The sequence below is a fragment of the Protopterus annectens genome, chromosome 4.part1, assembly GCF_019279795.1.
Source record: "Protopterus annectens isolate FY-2018-M chromosome 4.part1, PAN1.0, whole genome shotgun sequence".
In the NCBI taxonomy this organism is placed as follows: Eukaryota; Metazoa; Chordata; order Ceratodontiformes; family Protopteridae; genus Protopterus; species Protopterus annectens.
The window spans coordinates 931,551,191-931,574,481 of record NC_056734.1 but is presented as its reverse complement, the minus strand read 5'-3'; the positions used below and the strand labels follow the sequence as shown (position 1 = coordinate 931,574,481).

The 23,291-nt window shown below is 42.3% G+C and overlaps 1 protein-coding gene across 1 annotated transcript in view; it reads right to left on the bottom strand.

Annotated features, from left to right (window-relative positions):
* Positions 1-23,291, bottom strand: part of MCCC1 (methylcrotonyl-CoA carboxylase subunit 1) — a gene marked incomplete in the record, with an annotated part of 1,520,932 nt that overhangs the window by 893,709 nt on the left and 603,932 nt on the right. Inside the window, 1 exon segment of the mRNA XM_044070663.1 lies at positions 20,362-20,489. Within this exon segment, the coding sequence (XP_043926598.1) occupies positions 20,362-20,489 (128 nt within the window).

Sequence of the window (23,291 nt, the reverse complement as noted above, 5' to 3'; positions counted from 1 at the left end):
TGTTTTCTCCTGTCATTAAATTAATTGTTATTTTATTAAAGACGCTATTGTGTGTTACCTTGGTGCATTGTTGTTTATCTTTAGCTTTTGATTTTGTGCACCTTGGTTTTACCTACAGCCGTTTTTTGTTTGGCATTACCTTAGTATTGCACTTGGTTATTGCAAATCCATAAAATAAACCACTTGATAGGCTAGTTATGTAACAAAGTTGAGTGTTTCGACAAACTCATGGTTCGTTTTTCCCAACAGTTTAACAGTCTAATGGAGAGGGGAAAGAAACTGTTATTGACTCTGGTGGTCTTACAATGCAGGCTTCTGTATCTCCTGCCTGAGGAGCATATACAGACCACTAGCAGGATGCGTTGGATCGCTGGAAATCTTTTTGGCCCTGTCGATGTACCGGCATTTCTGTAGATCTTCCAGAGGTGTAAGGGAGGTGCCAATGATTCTTTCTGCTGACCTTACAACTCTTTTGAGAGTCTTTCGACCCTGATTGTTACAGCTCCCACACCAGACTGTAATGCAGTTGGTCAGGACACTTTCAATAGTGCCCCTATAAAAGGTCTGAAGTTTGGAGCTTGGTAATTTTGCCTTCCTAAGTTTCCTTAGAAAGTGCAAGCGTTGCTGAGCTTTTTTGACTGTGCTGGGTACATGGACTGACCAGGATAAGTTCTTCGTGATATGAACACCCAAGAACTTTGTATTCTTGACCCTTCATACTGTCATCCCTTAAATCACTAGAGGTTTGTGTGGTACTTGAGATCTTCTAAAATCAATAATCAACTTCTTTGTCTTGCTGACATTCAGTGCAACATTGTTGTTGTCACACCAGAACAGTAGTTGATCAAACTCATTACTGTAGGCTTCCTCCTCTCCATCTTTGACCAGGCCTATAACAGTGGTGATGTCCGTGAATTAGATGATCCTATTCATCTCATGTCTGGCCACGCAGTCATGTGTCAGCAGATTGAAAAGGAGAGGGCTTAAGACACAGCCCTGCAGTATTCCTGTGTTCAGGATGGTACTTCCAGAGCTGTTGTCTCCCACATGAACCTTTTGAGGCCTTTCAGTAAGAAAGCTCATAATCCAATTGCATAAACAAGAGTCTATCCCCAGTTGAAGTAGCTTTGATATCAGATTCTGAGGGATGACAGTGTTGAAGGCAGAACTGAAATTGATGAATAGCAGTCCTGCATAGCAGCTTTTGCCTTCAAAGTGGTTCAGTGTTTCATGGAGAGCTAGTGAGGTGGAATCCACTGTACTGCAGTTTGTTCTGTATGCATACTGCAGTGTGTCCAGCATCACAAGTAAGACTGAGGCTATATGATCTTTGACCATATGATCTTTATATGATATGAAGATATGATCTTTTCTCCAGGCACTTCATTACCATTGAGGTTAAAGCAACTGGTTGGTAGTCATTCAAAGTGGATGGCTTTGGTTTCTTGGGTAGAGGAATGATAGTCATCTCCCTGAAGCATTTCAGAACACTGGCTAGATGGAGTGAGGTGCTGAAGATGTCAGTGAGTACTGGAGCCAGTTCCATCACACATTCCCTTAGTACCCTGCCCATGATGTTGTCAGGAAGCCAGCTGCTTTCCTCGGGTTGACACGTTTTAGGGTTCTGGTGACACTGATTGTATTGAAGCTCAGCATCGCTGCATTCTTGTCTTCAGGGAATCTACATGCTGTTATTTTGTTCTCAGCATAAAATCTACTGAAGAATTTGTCCAGTTGTTTCAGAAACTCAATGCTATCATCACATGAAACTGATGTAGGCTTGTAGTCAGTGATGGACTGGATTCCTTTCCATATTTGCCTGGTATCCTTCTGGTCCCTGAAGTGGCTTTAGATTTTTCTGCCATAGGATCTTTTCATCTATTTGATACCTTTATTCAGTTTGGCTTTGGCCACTCTTAAACCTTCCCTATCTTGGGATTTAAAAGCTGCATTTCTTACTTTCAAAAGCTCGTACACCTCACTAGTTAGCCAAGGTTTTTGATTTGCCCATATGGTGATGAGTCTGGTGTTTTTACATCCTCCACATACTTAGAAATGTAAGCTGTGGCCAACTTAGTTTGTCCAAGTCAATATGGTCGTTTTTCACAGCAGCCTCTCTAAACACTGACCAGTCTGTACAGTCGAAGCAGTCTTGTAGAGCTGAGATTGCTTCCTCGGACCAGATCCTTATCCTTATTTGTTTTCTAACGGGTGTACTGGTTTTCAGTATGGATTTATAAGCTGGAACCAGCACGATGGCAAGGTGGTCACAGCTCCCTAGATGTGGATAAGGTTTTGCTTTATATGCACCTTTGATGTTAGTGCAGACCTTTTCCAGTATATTTACCCCCCTTGTGGCAAAGTTAAATGTTGGTGGTAGTGAGGTAATACAGTCTTTAGGTTAGCCTGATTGAAGTCGCCTGCAATTACTATTGCATGCTCTGGATTTCTATTTTGCAGGTCACTTATAGACTGATATAAGGTGGACAGAGCATCACTGGTATTTGCATCAGGGGAGATCTAGACTGTTGTGATGCATATTCCATTGAACTCTCTTGGTTAATGATAGCAGTAGAACTACAGGTTGTATAAAAACATTTATAAAGCCTAGGAAATCGGAAATGATGAAGTCATTGTGTGTTACTTACATCAGACCAAACGTGAGTATGGAATGACAATATGGAAACTTTACGAAGAATACAAGCATGCATAAACTGGGAAGAATACAGTGGAAATATACCAAGGGCATCCACGAAAGTGAAAATTTAAGTTATTATGAAAGACTAAAATAGCTGAACTTATACAGTGTCTCATATAGATATGTAAGAGGAGACCTTATTTGGGTATATAGGGCATTTAGGGACAACTGCTTCTGGGAATGCTTGGGGTTACAAAAAAAGTAGTAGAGAATTAGACTACCCATAGGAATGAGTGCACTAACTGGTTCTCTGACGTAGCAGCTGATGCAAGGAATAGACTATCAAATTACATTAAAGCAAGCACTAGTTAAGATATGTTTTAAAGAACAGCCTGGACACAAATTATGGGAAAGTGCACTTCTGTAAAATCTTACCGTAACAGTAAATGTGCTTCTTTTCACTGTTGCAGTATTCTTTACATAAGGATATCCCAACATCCAGTCAGTATGTCAAAGCCTTTGGAATGTATAGACATTGTATGTCACACTTATGCTGCCAGCACAAGAAGTAGAGCATAAAGGTGAGATGCAGACGTACATACCTCAGAAATAAAAAGCCCCATGAGGAACAAAATATCCCTAGGGACCAGGAGGAACATGTGCATCCAGAAGGAGAAAAAGAAACAAATCCCTGACTGGGAAAGCAAGAAGAATAGGGCAGAGCAGAAGTGAGGAAGCAAATACTGCAACAGTGAAGAGAAGGAGAGTAAGATTTTACACAACTGTACTATGTCCTTTCATATCACTGTTGCAGTATTCTTTACATAAGGGAGAGTACAAAAGCTTAAGAGGACACCTGGGAGAAGGAAGGCACAATAGACCCCTCTAGAAAGCAATGCAGGACAGCTCTGGCAAAGATGGTCTCTTTACTCTTAAAACAACACCCAACTTTTAATGTTTAGTGAAGGTATGGACAGAAGTCCAAGTAGCAGCCTCAAGGATGGAACTGTTGCCCAGCCCTTTGAGAAAAGAAAACGAGGATGCAACACCTCTGGTAGGATGAGCCTTTACAGAGGCAGAAAGGCATTTACCATGAAAACAACAACAAAAAGAAATGGCGTTAGTCATCCAGGAAGACACGGTTTGTTAAGAAACTGCCAAACCCAAAGACCTGGGAGGAAAATAAACAAAAAGTTGCTCAGACTTGCAAATGGCCTTAGTCTTATCCAAATAATATACGAGTTCCCTATGCAAATCCAAGGTGTGAAGGACATTCTTACCAGCAGACTGTGGAGAAGGAAAGGAAGGTAAATTAATAGACTGATTTAAGAGACAACCCATTGACCACCTTGGGCATGAAAGGAGGATTAGAATGATCAGACACCCTGTCCCTATGAAAAACTAAGAAAGGAGAAACAGGCATAACAGTCTGGAGTTCAGATACTCTTATGAATTATGAAGCAAGGGCCATAAGAAGAACAGTAGTCTTACAAGTAAAATGTTACAAGGAAGCTGAAGCTGTAGATTCAAAAAGAGCCTAAGTCAATTTTTTCAGACAAAAAATTTTAGGTCTCAGGAAGATGGAATAGGTTTCCTGGGAGGCTGGATATAATGGACACCTTTAAAAATTGTTTGACTTCAAACCTACAGGCAAGAGGAAGAGCAAATGGCAGAGAGGCAGAAGTATCTGAAAGGTGAGCTGTAATTGAAGAATATACCAACCCAGCATGGAGCAATTCATACAAATAAAAGAGAACCAGAGGGGTCTCCACTGAAAAGGGATCCTGGTTATGACAAATGCAACAGAGAGAAAATATCTTCCATCTGAACAAATATAAATTCTTGAATTCTCCAAAGACACTGAAGCTGTGCAAATCAATTGCCCAAAGTACGACCACTCCAAACGAGTTCAAAAGAAACAATTTTATTAAGCTCCAACAATGCTTTTCGTTGTTTTTAAAAAACAACTTCTTCAGATAAAACATCATTTTAAAAAACACCGGGGTTTAAATTCCCCACTTTTCTGTCACATGGTTACAAACAGCACCATCAATGGATATCCGTATGTCACCTGATAAATAAAACCCCACCGCTCTTTTCTTTTATGTTACAGAGCTCCGTAAATATTTTAAACATCAAGGATCACCGATCGCATATAAAAAACTACCCAAACTAATCAAATTAAAAACATTTCTTTAATGTTTACTTTAAAAATACTTCATGGACTAAATATCACATTTAAACGTGTTGGCTAAAAACAAAATACTCTTCAAACTGCCATCACTAAAATTATTAAAATTATATCATTTAGTATGGGATGACCACAATTTATTACAAAACATATATTATAAAATATGTTGGAAAAATATGTTTGTTTATATAAATCTATAAAGCGTAAACAGGCAAATGTTTTTAATTTGATTAGTTTGGGTGGTTTTGTATATGCTATCGGTGATCCTTGATGTTTAAAATATTTACGGAGCTCTGTAACATAAAAGAAAAGAGCGGTGGGGTTTTATTTGTCAGGTGATATATGGATATCCATTGATGTTGCTGTTTGTAACCATGTGACAGGAAAGTGGGGAATTTAAACCCTGGTGTTTTTTAAAATTATGTTTTATCTGAAGAAGTTGTTTTTTTTTAAATACCAACGAAAAGCATTGTTGGAGCTTAATAAAATTGTTTATTTTGAACTTATTTGGAGTGGTCGTACTTTGGGCAATTGATTTCCACAGAGTCAGTGTCTTTGGAGAATTCAAAGTGTTTTTATAATTTACAAGTTTGTCTTTTGTGTCGGATGGAAGCTGAAGCGGTTTCAAGTCTGTTGCCCACACCAACACAGTTGGACAACATGGGTAATCTTTCAGCACTGATCGAACTGCTTACGCAAAAAGTGGACAGTTTATCCCAAAGACTCGATACAGTGGCCGAGTCACAACAAACTGTGCAAGACCCTGCCTCAATGGGTGATACAAGTTCCGTTTTACCATCTATTAGAAATCGGATAGATAATACAAGTCAGCCCACTGTGAGGACTAGCATGGTCACACTAGACCAACCAGATCAAGGACATTGTATTAACGGGCTCAATGGGGCTACAAATGCTTCATTATCGAGATACATACCAGCTGATAATAATACTGGTATGGGGCAACACCACCACCAACAGTCTGTTTCTCCAGAGACTCTAGGAGTCCCAGGCTTTACTTCATGGATAGGGAGGCAGTTTCATTTTGTCCAATCATCAACTAATAATATGCAAGAACAACCAGCTGAAGACAGGGTCGACTTTACAGTGAAATTACACCTGTTCGACCAGAAATTGGTGACACTAAGAAAGATTCAACTTGAAATAGTGCATTTTCATGAATGCTCACGCTTCAAGGTTATACTGAAAGGTCTTAAATTGTGGCAATACCGACAGGGCTTGCTGAAGGGTCCACCTTTCATTGCAACCTCATTAAACTTTTTGATAAGCATGGTTTCGAACTCTTGGAACTGATGTGCAAACATTACCAAGAGGCAGCGAATGGCTTAAGGGAGACAAGTAAACTGGACAATGACATTAAAAAAATATATAGACTTCCAGAGATAGTGGATTGAGTATGAGCGGATCTATAGTATGTAACTAAAATAAATGTAACTAAAATTAAAAAGTTGAATCGGGATATCAAGGACTACAACAACGGAGTAGCTTATCCTAAACCACAAGTATCACAAGGGAATTTTTTGGCGAGTCCATATGAGACTGTGGGGGAAGAAAGGAGTGAGGAAGTAGTAGAGGATGTGAGTACTACAAGTACTGGAAGTGGGGGCACAATGTCAGATTCCTTACGTCGGAGTGAACTTTTATCCAATAACACAAATCAACCTCAGGCCACAAATGGTTAAAATTTTCAGAACAGAGTTTTGAACCATGTACCCTCTTCGGGCCAGAAAGCCCGAAGCAAAACCAAGAACAGGTGGAACTAAACTCGGACGATGCTGATAGAGAATTGGATGTCACACATAAATGTACGGTAATTTATAGTTCCAGTTTGGATTATAAAATATTCAGCTATTCCGAGTTTGTGCTCCCTGATGAACTAGTGGAACTACTGGCTAAGGGATTCACTTTTGTGCCTTCCACGAGAGCTGACCTAGCAAAGACCCTAGTCGAACTAAAATTGTTTGTGAAGAAATTGAACTTGTTTGCATTAATGGGGCAACAAATGAGCTCAAGGGGTGAATACTACATTCCTAGTACTTATCACCCACCCCTACACCCCACAATAGCATTATATGACCAGCTATGTGAATTGGATGTACGTCATGTTACAGGAAAGTCCTCTTTACTAATATTAAATACACGTTTTTCCTAAAGAGGGAGTCCTTGCGCAATTTTCCAGTAAGAATTATGGAACCGGACAAGGGGGATGGTTTAGTGGTGATGACTTATGAAGACTTTAACAATAGAATGACAGATATAGTCACTGCTAATACCTATGTGGAAGTATCTAAGAATGAGTTAAACATACGGTACTCTAGGATTAGGTCTTACATTAACAATATGTTTAGAGAAGCTAGGATAGATATTGATCTTTATAACTACCTCACAATGCCAGCACCTAGGATTCCTATTCTTTTCGGAGCACCAAAGGTCCATAAAAACGTATACAATCCACCTATGCGACCATTGGTTGACGCAAGGAACAGCATCACATATGCATGCGCAAAAGTTGTTGACAATATTTAAAAAAAATATGTCAAAAGTGAAAAGCAGATTTCAAAAGACTCATGGTCATTTCTGGAGGAGATCAATAGAATTACCTATAGTGAGGAACTTAATTTCCTCACTATAGATGTTAAAGATCTTTATTCCTCCATCCCACATTTAGAAGCAATTGAATGGGTGGCCTATATTATGAGGCAAAAAGAGGCACCAAGTGATGAAATTAAGTTAGTTGAGGAGCTCATGGATATAATTTTATCTTGCAACTACATAACATTTAACAATAAGTATTATTTCCAAAAAATAGGGGTGGCCATGGGCTCTCCTTGTGGGACAAGTGTTGCCAACTTAGTAATGGCACACTGGGAGAGGGAGTATATCATGACCAACACATACATCCAAGAGAAGGCCCTATTGTATACACAATTCTTGGATGACATTTTTATTTTGGTCAAGGGAGATATACAAGTTGTACAGGAGATAGTTGAATTTTTTAATTCTACATCAGATTTCCTCAAGTTCACATCATGTTTTGCCCAGGATATAATAGCATACCTGGATGTGGATTTAATTAAGGACACTGGTAACGTATGCTATATAGCAAAAATATTCCATAAGGACACATACTCTAATTCCTACCTGCAGTACTCTAGCTGTCACCCCTTCACACAAAAGAAATCTGTAGTAAAGGGCCAATTGGTTAGGGCTGCGAGGATGGTCACAAAAGACCATGACTTCCAGGAATAATGTAGTTTTATGAAGGAACTCTTTTTAAAAAGAGGCTACCCCTCATCCTTAATTCAGGACTTGATCGATGAAGTTCAGTTTAAAAGGGAGATGGGAATATACTTGCCCATTCGTAACCAACATAATGAGCAGATTGCAGAAACACCAATTGTCAGACAGGATATCAGCCCCTACAATTTTATAATTACATACAGCTTAGATGCTAAAAGTGTGGTTTCTATAATCCAAAAGAACTGGGATATACTAATGAATGATGGTATACTGAAGGGCAAATTTCAAGAGAAACCAAGAATCGTCTTCAAATGGGGAAATAATTTGAAACATACCTTGGAAAAGAAATCAAACAGGTTGGTGAATGTCATGGGCATGTATAAATGCAATATGTGCAGATATTGCAAATACATGGATACTGGCCAAACATTTGAGGTTAAGGGGAAGAAATATAAAACAAGGGATAAATTTGATTGCCAGAGTAAGAAAGTAGTATATATGGCAAGGTGCACATGCTGTCCAGTCTTCTATATTGGGAAGACTGACAGAAGACTCCGTGAACACGTATACGAACATGTGTACTCCATGGGGAGACAAAGGGCAGAGAATGCACTTGCCAGACATATCATTGAGTACCCCCAGCACCAATTTACATTTTGGGCAATAGACCAAGTCAAGAATGAGGGGAGGGGAGGACGGGATACACTTATTCTAAAGAAATGCAAACTTTTCTGGCAATTGAGGTTGGATGCTTGTCATTACCCGAGAATAAATTAACTAAGCTCCATTATGTGTATTTTAAAATTGAGAAGCCTAAATAGGTAGTAGTTTTTTTTGCCTATTTACGCTTTATAGATATATATAAACATATTTTTCCAACATATTTTATAATATATGTTTTGTAATAAATTGTGGTCATCTCATACTAAATGATATAATTTTAATAATTTTAGTGATGGCAGTTTGAAGAGTATTTTGTTTTCAGCCAACACATTTAAATGGGATATTTAGTCCATGAAGTATTTTTAAAGTAGACATTAAAGAAATGTGTTTAATTTGATTAGTTTGGGTAGTTTTGTATATGCTATCGGTGATCCTTGATGTTTAAAATATTTACGGAGCTCTGTAACATAAAAGAAAAGAGCGGCGGGGTTTTATTTGTCAGGTGACATACGGATATCCATTGATATTGCTGTTTGCAACCATGTGACAGAAAAGTGGGGAATTTAAACCCTGGTGTTTTTTAAAATTATGTTTTATCTGAATAAGTTGTTTTTTTTTAAAAAACCAACGAAAAGCATTGTTGGAGCTTAATAAAATTGTTTCTTTTGAACTTATTTGGAGTGGTCGTACTTTGGGCAATTGATTTGCACAGCTTCAGTGTCTTTGGAGAATTCAAAGTGTTTTTATAATTTACAAGTTTGTCAAATATAATTTCTTGGTAGCGTGTTTCCTGGCCTCCAGCAGAACCCTAAGCATGTTCTCAGAAAAGAGGCACCTAAAAGGGATCAAAACCCTATCATCCACAGCGTCAGCTGAAGAGTGGACAAGTAAGAATGGATCACAGACCCCCTGTCTTGTGGGAGAAGGTCCACCTTGTAAGGTAATTTGTGGTGATTGCCCCTGGCTAAGAGAAGAAGACATGGGAACCATAGCGGTCTTAGGCAAAAGGGAGTCACCAGCAAGATTTTGGGGGATCCTTGCTTGATCTTGAGCAGAGCCCTTGGAATCAGAGGAAGGGGGAGAATGCATAGAGAAACATTCCTTCCAAGGAAAAAATAGCGCATCCACCTTCCATGCCAGTGGGTTTGGAACTCTGGCACAGAAAATAGGAAGTTGTCTGTTCAGAGGGGAGATAAAAAGTATAGAGTACCCACAGAGGGACAATGTCCAGAAACACATCTCATGAGCCTGTATACTGGACCTGCTCAGAGTCTGATACTACATTTTGCACTGATGGAATGTAAACAGCCTAAAGAGTCACTTGATACTGGACAGCTGGATCCTAGACCTGAACAGCAAGTCTGGAAAGAAGGTAGGACCGTGTCCCCCTTGCTTGCTGATATACCACATCACTGTGGTATTGTCTGTGAAGAGGCCCTGGAAAGGAGAGGAAATGAAAAGCCTGAAGAGTTAAAAGAAAAGCTCTCATCTCCTTTATTTTGATGTGATCTGTCCCATGGTGGAGAGGCCAGAGAGCCTGGAACTTGAGTGAACCGAAGTAGGCTCCCCACCGCTTGTCTGAGGCATCTAAAAACAGTTCCTGAGATAGGACTGGGAGTTGAAAAGGAAGTCCTGGGATGAGAGAAAGCTGATGAATCCACCACTGAAGTTCAAGTTTGAGGCATGGGAGGAAAGAAACAAGGAAATCTAGTGGACGACAGAGATGAAGCCACACTGACTTGAGGAACAAAAAGAAGTTATGCACTCACCATACCGTTCCATCTGAGTAGCTGTTCTTCATTTGTCTTCAACCTGTGGGTTCCCAGATCCGTATCAGATCCGACTTGGCCGCATATCCAGCATTTGATCCAAGCTCAAAGCTCCTCCCTTTACCCATAATGCCCTTGTCTCCTTCCTCCCTTCAGATAGAGTTTGCTGCCTAATCCAGTACCATCACCTGACCCAATAGAGACTTGTCTATACAAGCAAACAACACAAGGATAAAATGCACCTTATGGTGACTACCTCCATAATTCTTATGAAGCACCCACAGTTCACACAAGGCCAGGGTAAGGAGGAAGGGATGGTTGAAGACAAATGAAGAACTACTCAGATGGAACATTATGGTGAGCACATAACTACTCAGATGGAATGTTATGGTGAGCACATAACTACTCAGATGGTACGCTTATCTAAAGTAGTTGTCTTCATTTGGCCTTCAACCTATAGGACAGATTCCCCAGCTACCAGACACCTGGGAGGCCCACATGGAAGGATATTATGGAGCACGGCGGAGCCAAGGCATGCCCTATTCCTGGATACAATGTTCAATTTATAAAGTAAGATGAAGGTAAGGGATGAGGACCAAGTGGCCGCAGAACACATACCATCTAATGAAACTCTGAACTAGAAAGCTGCTGACATGGCCATAGACTTGGTGGAATGTGCTTTCACCTGGCTTGGCGGAAAAATCCCCCTGGCTGAATACGCCCGAATGAAACATTGAGAAATCCAATGGCAATGGTAACTTTAGAGGTTGGTTTCCGTAAAAAGGGTTAGGAGTAAGAAATGAAAAGTTGGCCAGATTTACGAAAGGTTTTTGTCCTGTGCAAGTAGAAACATAAATGTCTGTGCACATCTAGTAAATGCAATTTTTATATTCTCCCTTGTTTTGAAAATTTGGAAAGAAGACCGGGAGGTTGATTACCTGATTAATGTTGGCCTCTGAAGTTACTTTAGGTAGAAAGGATAGATTAATATGCAAAGACACCCTGTCCTTGTGAAAAATCATATAAGGGGCTTTGATCGATAGAGCTTGAAGTTCCGAAACTCTCCTGGCAGAAGTAATGGCAACCAGAAAGGCAGCCTTCCAGGATAGAAACTGCATATCCACTGAAGCTGCAGGTTCAAAAGGAGGCAAAACTAAGACTTGAAGTACTAGGGTACAATCCCATGGTGGCATAGGGTCCTTTAATGGGGGGTCGAAGAAGAAAGGTACCTTTGAGGAAGGCCTTACAAAGCTTTGAAGATGCTAAGGAAGCCATATTATCCCCCACCTGATAATTAGAAATTGCCACAAGTTGAAGTTTGACTGCAGAAAAATTGGCAACTTGTTGAAAAATTCCAGATAGAAATTCCAACACAGCAGAAACTACAGCCATGAAAGGATCTAATGCACACCGAGAAGTCCATACAGAGAAACATTTCCATTTGCTGGAGTACACTTTTCTGGTGGAAGACTTATGAGCCAAGAGAGGATAATCCGGGAGTCCTGACTATCATGTGAACTGGAGCAACCAAGCAGTGAGCTTTAGACTGTCCAGGTCTGGATGGGGAATCCCTGAGGGATGAGGTATGAGATCGGGAACTGGCTCCAACGTCTATGGTGGAGCCACCAGATGAGACCTCAGATAGAGAAACCAGACTTGGCGAGGCCAGAATGGGTCAATGAGGATAGCTAAGCTTCCCAGCCTGCGAGCTTTCTGAAGAAACTTTGATATTAAGGGAAGACGAGGAGAAGCATACAAAAGAGCGGAGGTCTAAGCATGAGTCAGAGCGTCTCTGGAGGCTTCCCCCTGAGGGGGGTTCAGAGTGAAGAACTCACTGCATTTCTCGTTGGAAGGAGAGGCAAATAGACCGCAGCAAGGCTGACCACACTTGTGAAAGATCTGTTCCGCTACTGAAGGATACAGAGACCACTCATGAGGCATCAGAATAGATCTGCTGAGCCTGCCCCCTACAATGTTGGACCTCCCCGGAATGTGCATTGCCACCAGAAAACAGAAAGTAAAAATCACCCATTCCAATACTCTCATGGCCTCACAACATAGGGGATAAGATCTGGTTCCCCCTGTTTGTTGATGTACCAGACCACTGACATATTGTCCATCTAGATAGCAATCATTCCTGAAGGAAGATGGGCATGGAGAGCCTGCAACGCTAAAAGCACCACCCTCATCTCCAGGATGCTGATATGCAGATTGGTCTCATAGGGGTGTCTTGAGCTGTCTTTCCTGAGCAGTGCCCCCCACCCCAGCTGGTAGTCATCAGTATTCACCATGGCCGTGGAAAAAAGGTGGAAAAAAAGGACATCCCTGAACCATGTCAGAGGAAAGAATCCACCACCGAAGAGAGTCCTTGCACATTCGAGAGATTCAGAGTAAGTCAACAGAAGATCTCTCAGGGACCTTTGTACTGAAAATGTCCACTGAAGGATCCGCATGTGAAGATGTTCCAAGGGCAAGAGATTGATCATGGCCGCCATGGACCCCAAACGCCCTTAATACTACTTCTGCTGTCAGAGACGGAGTTTGAAGAATGCAAAGCACATGTAGCTTCAGACTGCGTATTCTGTCTGGAGTAAGAAACAGTGGTTTCAATGGTGTCTAATCATGCCCCAATGAAGTCTAATGTTTGAACAGGGGTCAGAGATGATTTGTTGAGATTGATGGTCATGTCTAACCTCTGGGCTAGAAGAAGAAAGGAATCTCTCGCTTGACAAAGTTGATGCCTGGAAGGGGCAGCGAGGAGCCAATCGTCCAGGTAGGAAAACACCTGAATGCCCTGGAGTCTCAGGTGAGCCGCTACTACTGACATCACTTTGGTAAACACCCTGGGTGCTGTGGTGAGACCAAAGGGGAGCACTCTGAACTGATAATGATTGGCTCCTAGCCAGTCCATCTTGATATGATAGTACGCATCCTGGAGGTCGATCAAGCACATCCAATCATTATCCTGCAGGAAGGGCAGGACAGAATGAAGGGTGACCATCCGGAATTTTGCCTTCGCCACAGACAGGTTCAAGGTGGACAGATCCAAAATCGGTCTTAGGTCCTCCATTTTATTTGGCACCAAAAAGAACCTGGAATAAATACCTGATCCAGAGTGGTCTAGGGGGATGGGTTGGATGACTCGCTTTCTTAGCAGCTTTGAAATTTCCAGTGCTGCATCCTCCCTGTGCGTGGGTGGGAGGTGTTTGGGCAGTGGAGGTGGCTCGAGGACGGGGACTGAATAGCCTTTGGAAATAGTTCGAAACACCCAACAATCTTTTGTCATGGACTCTCACTCTGTCAGGTGGGATGGAAGACAATCTCCGACTGCCTCCAGAGATGAACAGTTGGGCAACCCTTCAGGGTTGCTGAGCGGTTCTGTCCAAGAAAGGTTCTCGAGACTTGTAATTTCTCGGACCACCTCTGCCTCTAGGATGTCTATCAAATCCCCCTCTGCCCCGGGGGGAAGGACAGTCCTGATTGTTTAAGGGAAAATTCTGAGATTTCTGAAACCACATCTTCTTGATCCCTCACTGATTCCTAGAAGAGGATCACTGGGGGGGGGGGGGGGCAAGAAACGGATCCCAACACCAGAGTCTTTCTGTGCTTCTCACTCTGAACTAAAGTCTCACATACCGAATTCCCAAACAGGGAAGAACCATCATACGGGGCATTGGTAAATGACATCTTGAAGGGTCCTGAAAACTGATAGAGCCAGTGCCATGCATGTTGCCTGATGGCAACGCCTGTACCAGCAGCCCTAGCAGCTCCTTCTGTTGCATGGGAAAGGAGGCACATAGAGGTGTTCGCTACTGATTTTAGAGTGGCCATATGAGCTGAGAAAGTCTTCTTATCCTCCACAGACATGGACTCCAGAGTCGACTCAGCTTTCTCATTAACTAGCATGTTCCATGTAATTCAGTGCCCGAACAGAGAAAGTCGCTGAAGTGTACATCCACTTCCCGAAACAGTCAATCGCCCTTGACTCTTGGTCAGGAGGTTGGACTGTAGAGCTCTCCTGACCGAGCTCCTTCCTAGTGGCTGCTGCTACCACCATGGCATCAACAAGAGATCCCTTGTTCCAGTGTAGTCTGTCTGAGGGGGGGGGGGGGACTCACGACCTTATCTGGAGGTTTGGGAATGGGCTCCACCATGCCCAGTTCCTTCCACACCCAAGATGTAATGAGATCCACTAAAGGATATGTGGAAGGGGACACCCAGGAAGTAGAGGGTCCTGCATCAAATGCCTCAAGGAACACCAATTCATCTGAAGTAGGGTTCTGGGCAAACCATACCACTCGCTGGCAAAGGAGTTCTGGGGGTAACTGGGGGGAACCTTCCCGTTCCTCCAAATCAGTGTCTTCAGTGAGAGACTCTTGCGGGGAGTCTAAGTGCCTCCTCTTGCATGTATGTTTACAAGGGATCTCCTCAGTGGGACCTCTGGGGAGAACTCACCAACATCTTACTGCTCCCAAGCGGAAACTTTGTGAGGCAAAGTGGTGGCAGGCTGTCCCTGAGCTGGCAGGATGCCCAGAACCATACCAGAAACAGAGGGAGTCAGGGTGGAGTCTGAGGAAGAGATGGTCAAGGGTCTTGAGGAAATTGAGAGAACCCTCTCCACCACATCAAAAGCCAAAGGGGAACAGACATCCTGAGAAAGGACAACAGGAGCCATCACCCTCTGACTCAATGGGGGAGTCAGAGCAGAGCTTCCAGTTGCCGAGATACCAAGAGGAAGACTGCGATCCGGCACACACAGAGCCGATACCAACCTCTCGGATCTGATGCCAAGGCTACTGCTCCTAGAGCTTGTCAGATCCGAGCCAGTCAGATCCGACCTGCTCAAGGTCATAGCTGGTGTCGAGGTAAAAGTTACCGTCGGCACCAGCCCCTTGACGCTGAGAGTCCTCCGATCCAAGGGTTCCAAAACCGAAGGCCGGATTTGAGAAGGAGTAATCGGGGTGAAAAAGGGCTGCGTGGTCCACGCTCCAGAAGGAGAGAGGGCAGGCAAGACTCTCATCTGTAGCTGGGTACAGATGAACTTCCACATCATCCTATCCATCTCGCTTCTCTAAGGCTCCAGGTGAAGCGGGAGGAGGAGGTGACTGACACCAGCCTGGAGGGGCGGTGAGGAGAAGCCTGAGCTGGCGGGAGAGAACCGGGGTGAACAGAGCCAGGGAGACTCCGGTCTTGGAGCCGACCTAACTTTTGGTGGGGACCTGGCTGGAATCGAGCGATCTGGCAATCGCTTTCCTGGCCTATCCTTTTAGAAGAAGGCCCTAAAGAATTACCTTGTCCCTCCTGTCTTTCAGTGCCTGGGGATTAAACCTGGCACAGATGGAACAGGAGGGTCTGGAGATGGGCTGCCCCAAGACACACTATGCACAGAGTGTGGCCATTGGCTGGGGAAAGCTTATGGCCACACTCTGTACACTTTCTGAAACTGGGTTTGGTAGTGTCAGACATATCCCAACCTCAGGCCCAGTACACTCACTTTCACACAGACCATGCACACAAGGAAAGGAAATGACTAGAGAGAGAGAGTTTTTTATTTTTTTTTTTTGCCAATGGAAACACTGAGGGGAGGTAGAAAGTAGAGAAGAAAAATAGAGAGAGAAAAGAGAAGATTTACACCCAAAAAAACAACACTTACCACAAAGTTTTATGCAGAGAGCTCGGATCACAATGTGGACATACAGGCAGCAAACAAGATCTGAAGGCAGGAAGGAGACAGGAGCATTATGGGTAAGGGGTGGAGCTTTGAGCTTGGATCAGATGCTGGATATGTGGCCGAGTCGGATCCGATACTGATCCAGAAACCCACATGTTGAAGACCAAATGAAGACAACTACTTCAAATCTGTAGTTTTCTCATATGGAGTCTGGCAAGAGGCAGCATAGGAATGATGGAGCCCATGAAGCCTAGAACCCTGAGAAAATGGCTTTGACTGAAGCCAGAGGAGTAAGAGATTGAAAAAACATGGTCAGAGAGAGGGGGTCTTGGGTGAAGGTAGGGATGCCAGCATGGGAATTATCTGAATCCTGCAACTGAGAAAAAGATTATCCTGAGAAGGAACCAGGACTGATCTCAAAGTGTATGGTAAACGCCAAGCTTTGTAACAACCAGTAAACTGGAGGTGCTGAAGCAGGACCTCAGGAGACAGAGTCTGAATGAGCAGGTTATCTAGATAAGGAAAGATCCGAACCTCTCTCCGCAATAACTGGAGCAAGTTATTTGGTGAAAACCCTTGGGGCAGTAGAGAGGCCAAACGGCGAAGTAGAAAACTGAAAATGCAAGGAAGAATCAGAGAAATGTAAAAACTTCCTGAAAAGGGGATGAATGGGGATGTGAAGACAGGCATCCTTGAGGTCCAGGGAAACCAAGAAGGCGAGGAACAAGGTTTGAAGAGATAACATCTGAAAGGAAGGGACCTGTAGAAACATGTTGTGCTGAAAAAAGTCCAGAATGAGTCTCCATGCACCTTCCTTACTAAGAACCAGTAAAATCTTGGAATAAAACCCCTTGTCTTCCTGGGCAGTGGGCACAACTTGAATGGTGCCCTGAGCCAAAAGGCCTTGAAGCAGTTCTGGAAATAAAGGAAGCTGTTCTTGAGGAGGCTGAGGGATGCCCAGAAAAGGAGGAAGGGATTTCCATACCATAAAATATCCTTGGCAGATTATGGACAAAACCCAAGAGTCATAAGTGATCCTTAAACGATTGGGAAGGGACAAGGAAAGACAAAGGGATAAGGGAACCTGATCTAGGGAAAGGGGAAGGAAACTAACAGATAGAACCTGGTTTGTCTTGAAAAGGAGTCCGAGTAGACTTAGCAGGGGTTACACCTCTAGAAACCTTTTTACCTTTAGGGGAGGGTGAGGTTGTCTGTGTCAAGATAATTCCTCTGGAACTTAGAGATACAAGACACAAAAATATGTTTCAATTCCTGAAAGGCCTTGCCTTTATCCTGGAGGGATTTAAAAAGCTTGACAGCGGCAGAACCAAAAAGATTTTTATTATGACTAAATTGTTGGATAGTCCTTTTGATAATATCATCCGGCAAGGCCTGCAGACGAAGTCAAGAATAACGTCTCAAAACAGAACCAAATGCAGCAGCCCTAGAGGAAGCATCAGTTGCATCTTAACAACTACATTTAATAGAGTGGTGAGCCACTTTAGAGGAAGTACCCTATAAAGAAAGGGATGAGACCTTCCTTTCTGAATCAGGGAGATTAGAGATTGCCTAAGAATCTGAATCATAGAGGTCAGAGACTGCCTGAAAAGTTTGAGAAAGAAGGGATAAAACATACTTGATCATATAAGTTTGGTAACTGATAGCACTAAAAGCCAGGGTGGCAGCAGTATGTACCTTTTAGCTTAGATGTTCTATGGCTCCACTATCTGTACCTGAAGGAAGTAGTTTAGTGTAAGGCACATGTTTATAAGGTTTGAGGATCAGGGAAGGATATATGTACAAAAACTTACAATCATCAGGCAACTTGTAAAAACTGCCAGGTTTCTTAAGGGCTGAAGGTTGAGAATCAGGAGCAAGAGAGGCTGCAGAAAAGTTATCTAAGAGGGCAGCTAAGACAGCAGAGGGTTTGGGGGAATCCATCTAGAGGAGTTCATAATACCACTTTTTAATATAAGGTATGTGGGAACAGTCCCATCTGAAATATTCCATCATATAAAAAATGGTGTCCCCAAAGGAGCATTCTTCTAAGGGACAGTCTGGACTAATGGAATCTTCCTTCTGACATCCATAATCCAAGGGAGAAGGGCTTTGAGAAGAATATGCTAAAGACTCTTCCTCAGAATCCAAATCTCGTTAAGAGACCCAGAGAGCAGGAGTCCTCAGAAGAGGAATAGATGACAAGGAGAAGCAGGCACAGAAACTCCTTCAGGAGGCTTTAATGCCATTCAGGCATTAAACAACCCTTGGGTAAAATCCTGCCATTCGCATTGGGGATCTTTAACAGTTGGGGAACTATGCTTGGACATTTTGTTTATTCTTCTGGGGAACATCTTCCTGAAAAACCCTAGGAGGTTTGGACCCTTGCTAACCCTCAACCAGTGCAGTAGGAATCTCCTACCGATCTAGAATTTGCAGTATTCCCCTTGGTCCTCAGATACAATCAGCTGAGGTTCCCCCTGAATGTCTGGAGCAGATATGTTGAAAGCCTTTGAAGACACGTGAGAAGTCAGATCCATGCCAGCCTCCGACAGGGTCACAGCAGAGGAATTGGAGACAACAACTGGATGATCCTCTGGGCTTTCAACAGCCTCAAGAGAGATACCTGGGTGGAGGAGGGACAGCAGCTGAATCAGACCTAAGTTTTTTGGCCTTTTTCTTGGCAGGTGGATGACCTTCAGGATGGGAAGACTCTGCGACAGCATGTTGCGCAAACAATTTAAGATGTTTCTCTATGTAAATCAACATGGAGGAGAGATGAGTATGTAGGTTCTTAGGGACAAATGCTTGGCAGACAGAACACAGAGTATGATCATGAGAAGCACCCAAACAGAAGAGATGCTGCTCATGATGATCTTTATGGGGAGTCTGCCTCTCACACTGATATCTTCCCTTTCTGTACGACATGTAAACACACCAAAATAAAAACAGAAAGAGATAAGAAGAAACACCAATGGGGGCACTTATCTGAAACACGGCTCAGTAACCATCAGTATTCAGACCGACTATCAATGATGGCATTCAGACTGGTGGCAATGAAGTTCTGAGGTACATAAGCTCATGTGTCAGCTTTAATCCCCGTGCCTTGCGCGGGGAGCATAAGTGTTGACGTATGGAATCTATAAATTCCAAATGCTTTGGTATACTGGCCAGACATTGGTCTAGTCTTATGTAAAGAATACTGTAACAGTGATGTGGAAGGACATCAACTGTTTTGATTAGGAACCCTGGCATCCAAAGATACTAAGGCTCAAGTCTGAAGAAGTTGAGATAGTGCCCGATGACAGGGCAAAGCTGCTGCTTCAGTCACCTCTGAGGAATGGCCAAGCCTGCAACCCTCTTAAATCACCTTTCTTGCTGTCTCATGTTAGAGCTATCATCCTTATATGTTTGTCATCTGATAAGTGATACACAGTTTCTCAGAACCCTCATTTGATTCAGTTTGGTCAGCACTGTAGGAAGCTATAAAATGTACTGAGTGGTAAATGGTACTAACACAGTCAGTGGTTCTGTTGAATCTCTGTGTAATGGTCTTAAGGCAATGATGTCAACAATGGTGTCAGTCCTGCTTCAGTTCCTTGTAACCAAACTGCCACCCAAGATGGCTTGGGAGCCTTCTAGTTCTTCTTTCTAGACTATGGGGAATTTTCCTAAGGAGAGTGACAGTGAAAGGAAACAGCCAGGTGCTGAGTGGTAAGTAACATCCACCCAAATACATGGGCAAAGGTACTAGCATGGAATCATTGACACATGGGTTTTATGAATCGTGGGAGTGAGAATTTTGCAGCCAGGCAGACTGCAGATGTGAAGATGTTTTGATTTTTTTTTTTTGGTCAGCTTCTGAAGCTCCCATGATCTAAGTTCTGGTATTTCATATCTTTTTACTGTTAACACAAAAATTAGTGGCTTTATTTGTTTCCAACATTTTATACAATTCTGAGTAGTCAAAAAAACAGTGCGAATTAGTGTTGCAGTAGGCCTAATGTTACTCATGGTTTAACATTCTTCCCACAGATTTAATATGAAATTTTAGTTACCATAGTAGAGCCACACGTGTTTTTTACTCCATGAAAGTGCTTCAGTTTACAGAGCAAGCTACACAAGACAAAGCATTAATGAGGCTGCCAGCACATATGAAAGTGTCTGCTCTTACCCTAAGCTGCCATTCCACTAGATCAGTCCCTGTGATCATTTCAGAAACTGGGTGCTCCACCTGCAGTCTTGTGTTCATCTCCATGAAGTAAAAATTCTGTTCTGGGTCCATAATAAACTCAACAGTTCCTGAAAGACAAAGCAACACAAAGGAGGGCAACAAACAGATAAAAAGGGAACAGATAAAAAACTAGGGTCACTTTACAGTATAAAAGCCTTCCTAACCCCTCCAGCTAAAATTGCCATAGCTCGCTCTCACCTTCTTTCAACCCTTCTGTATGCATCCCCTCTACTCTCGAATTTGAACAAGACTGTCCTTAACAAACTCTCAATTTGCTACAACCACATTTCCAGGTTTGCCACTGGGCTGCCTTTTAGGACACATCATTGCATCAATCTAAATCAGCTTGGTTGGCTTGAACTACCTAGCCTAATCCAGTACAACCAACTGATTATGGCCTATAAAATCCTCTATAATCCGGACAATACTCCTGCACTTAAAAATATTATCACCCCCTATAACAATCCTAGACTGCTTCGATCCTCTAACAAACTACTAATTCAGACTAGCAAAATTAATAACACAGCCAGTGATTCTCTCTTTGCAAACTCTGTAAGTAGATCCTGGAACTCACTTCCAGCTGATATTACCTTACTTTCCACCTTAGGTCAATTTAAAACTAGACTCAAACAACATTTGTCACTTAACTGGCTATGTCAATGTATCAAGCCTGGCTAACTCAAATGTGTAAAAATCTGTTAACCAGTTTACTGTGTAATTTAATTTAATCCTGACTTGTGCTCAGGACTAACTTTAACCTGTGGAACTTGTTTAACTTGCTTACTTATGTAATCTCTGTAAATAATCTGTTTGTAATATGTAATGCTGGTATTATGTAATGCTGTATTCTGCTTACCCTTGGAGCTTTTCTCCCCGGGCCTCCGCTGAAAATGGACATGCATCCAGTCGGACTATCCCGGTCAACAAATGTAAAATAAAAAAATAAAATAAAAATGATAAAGACTTTCAGTCTGTTGTCTAATCCTATCAACCTGAAGCATTTTTTTTCAGGAAATCAACACAGTACATCAAATTAAGCATAACACACACTGCAGGCAATTTCTGCAAAAGTAAGCAAAATGCAAATAAAGTCTTTCTGAAAACATCAGTACCTCGTGGTCTATGAAGCAAATGGGCGTCTATTTTTCCAACATCAAAGAAAACATTAAAAATGGTATGGCAAACCACTGGTTTCTGTGACATGAAAGTACACATGCCATTAAGTGTGTCAGACTGATGAATTCTCATAACTAAATGCAAGTGCATCTGGGGACACTAAACTTAGGTTTGTGGCTCAGCATATGAAGTTAGTTTCATACTTTTTAAGGAGCAACCTTACGCTTAGTACCTCATATTCTTATAATGGGAATCCAAATGGACACCAAGACATCTGAAAAAATAAATCCATTCTACATAATGGGCTTCCAAGTCTAAGAAAGCCAAACTACATATTCTGAAGTTCTTCAAAGCATGAATGCAGTGTGAAGATTTTCTAGGCCACAGTCAACTGTATAAAGAGGCTATTTACTTACTATCCATAATTCTGCTACAAACATTAAACTTTAAAACATACCTGTAAATAGTACCCTGATTTTCAGGAATGACCCCAAGGCACTTCAAATTTATTTTTATTTAAGTTTGATGACCGAGGAAGTCCACTGGGCCAAGAAGAGCCCGTTTTCAGTGGAGGCCCGGGGAGAAAAGCAATAATTGCAAGTTACATTTCACATGTTACAAAAGGACATAGTTCATACAGCTTAACATTTACAGATAAGCTGTATGATATTTGCAACTGGCTTGTCACAATGTTACAAAAATGAAAAGACATAATTCAATACGGAAATTTCAACATTTACATAAAGTGAATATTTTTGTTATAAACTCAGTTGTAGTTTTAACATTTCAAAATATATAGCTACTAGCCATTAGTAGGTTAGGAAAATATTATCCATGGAGAGGCTAATAGTATAATTGAGACTGGAGAGTACAGTACAAAAGATATTAGAGAGAAAATTAGTTTTTGGTAGTGGATGGATTGTTTTGGGTGGGATGAAGTAATAGTAGAGGTAGTTGGATGAGTCAGTGCAAGGCGGAATCGGGGGGGGGTTAAGTAGGAGCATGGCTAGGGCATTCCCATTTGGAAGAAAGATGAGAGAGTAGCTGAGATTTGAAATTTGTATGGTTAGGTAGGTTGCGTAGGTGTGTAGGGAGAGAGTTCCACTGTTTAGCTAAGTAGTGGGACAGCAGTAGATGGCCAGGGGGCCGTGCAGGTTTGTGGACCTGAAGGAGATTTTGGTTTTTGGATCTGAGTAAGCAGTAAGCAGTTGGGAATGTAAGGTTTTAAGGAAGTAGCAAGAGCTGTGCAGTTGGCAGGTTTAAAGATGAGCTTGTAGGCAATGGTGAGTTGTAGGGTTTGAGGAGAAGTCTTTTTATAGTGCTTGTGGGGATGGGCTTGAGGCTGAAGGATGTGGAGGAAAGGTTGATAATTGGGGTGGTGGTTGGGGCAGGAGGGGGTGGTGGTGGAGCGGGGGTGGGAAGGAGGCTGATAGTTTAGCTATGCAGTCTATGAAGAATGAGTTGAACTGGCTGGCTGTTTCAAGTTTGGAGAGGTTGGGCTCTGGGGCAAGGGTTTTCTTTGTTGCCAGGATGCAGCATGGATGAGATGGAGTTCCAGATTTTTTTGTGATTTGTTGAGTGCAAGGACTGGAGTTTGGAGTAGTGGGCTTTGAGGTCTTTAATTATTATTTTTTTTTGCGGAGTTTCGTAGTTGCTTATACTCTTGGAGGGTGTTAGGGTTTTTATGTTTTTGATATTGCTTCCATTTTTTGTCCCTTTGGTGCAAGGCTAGTTTAGTATTTTTGATAACCATG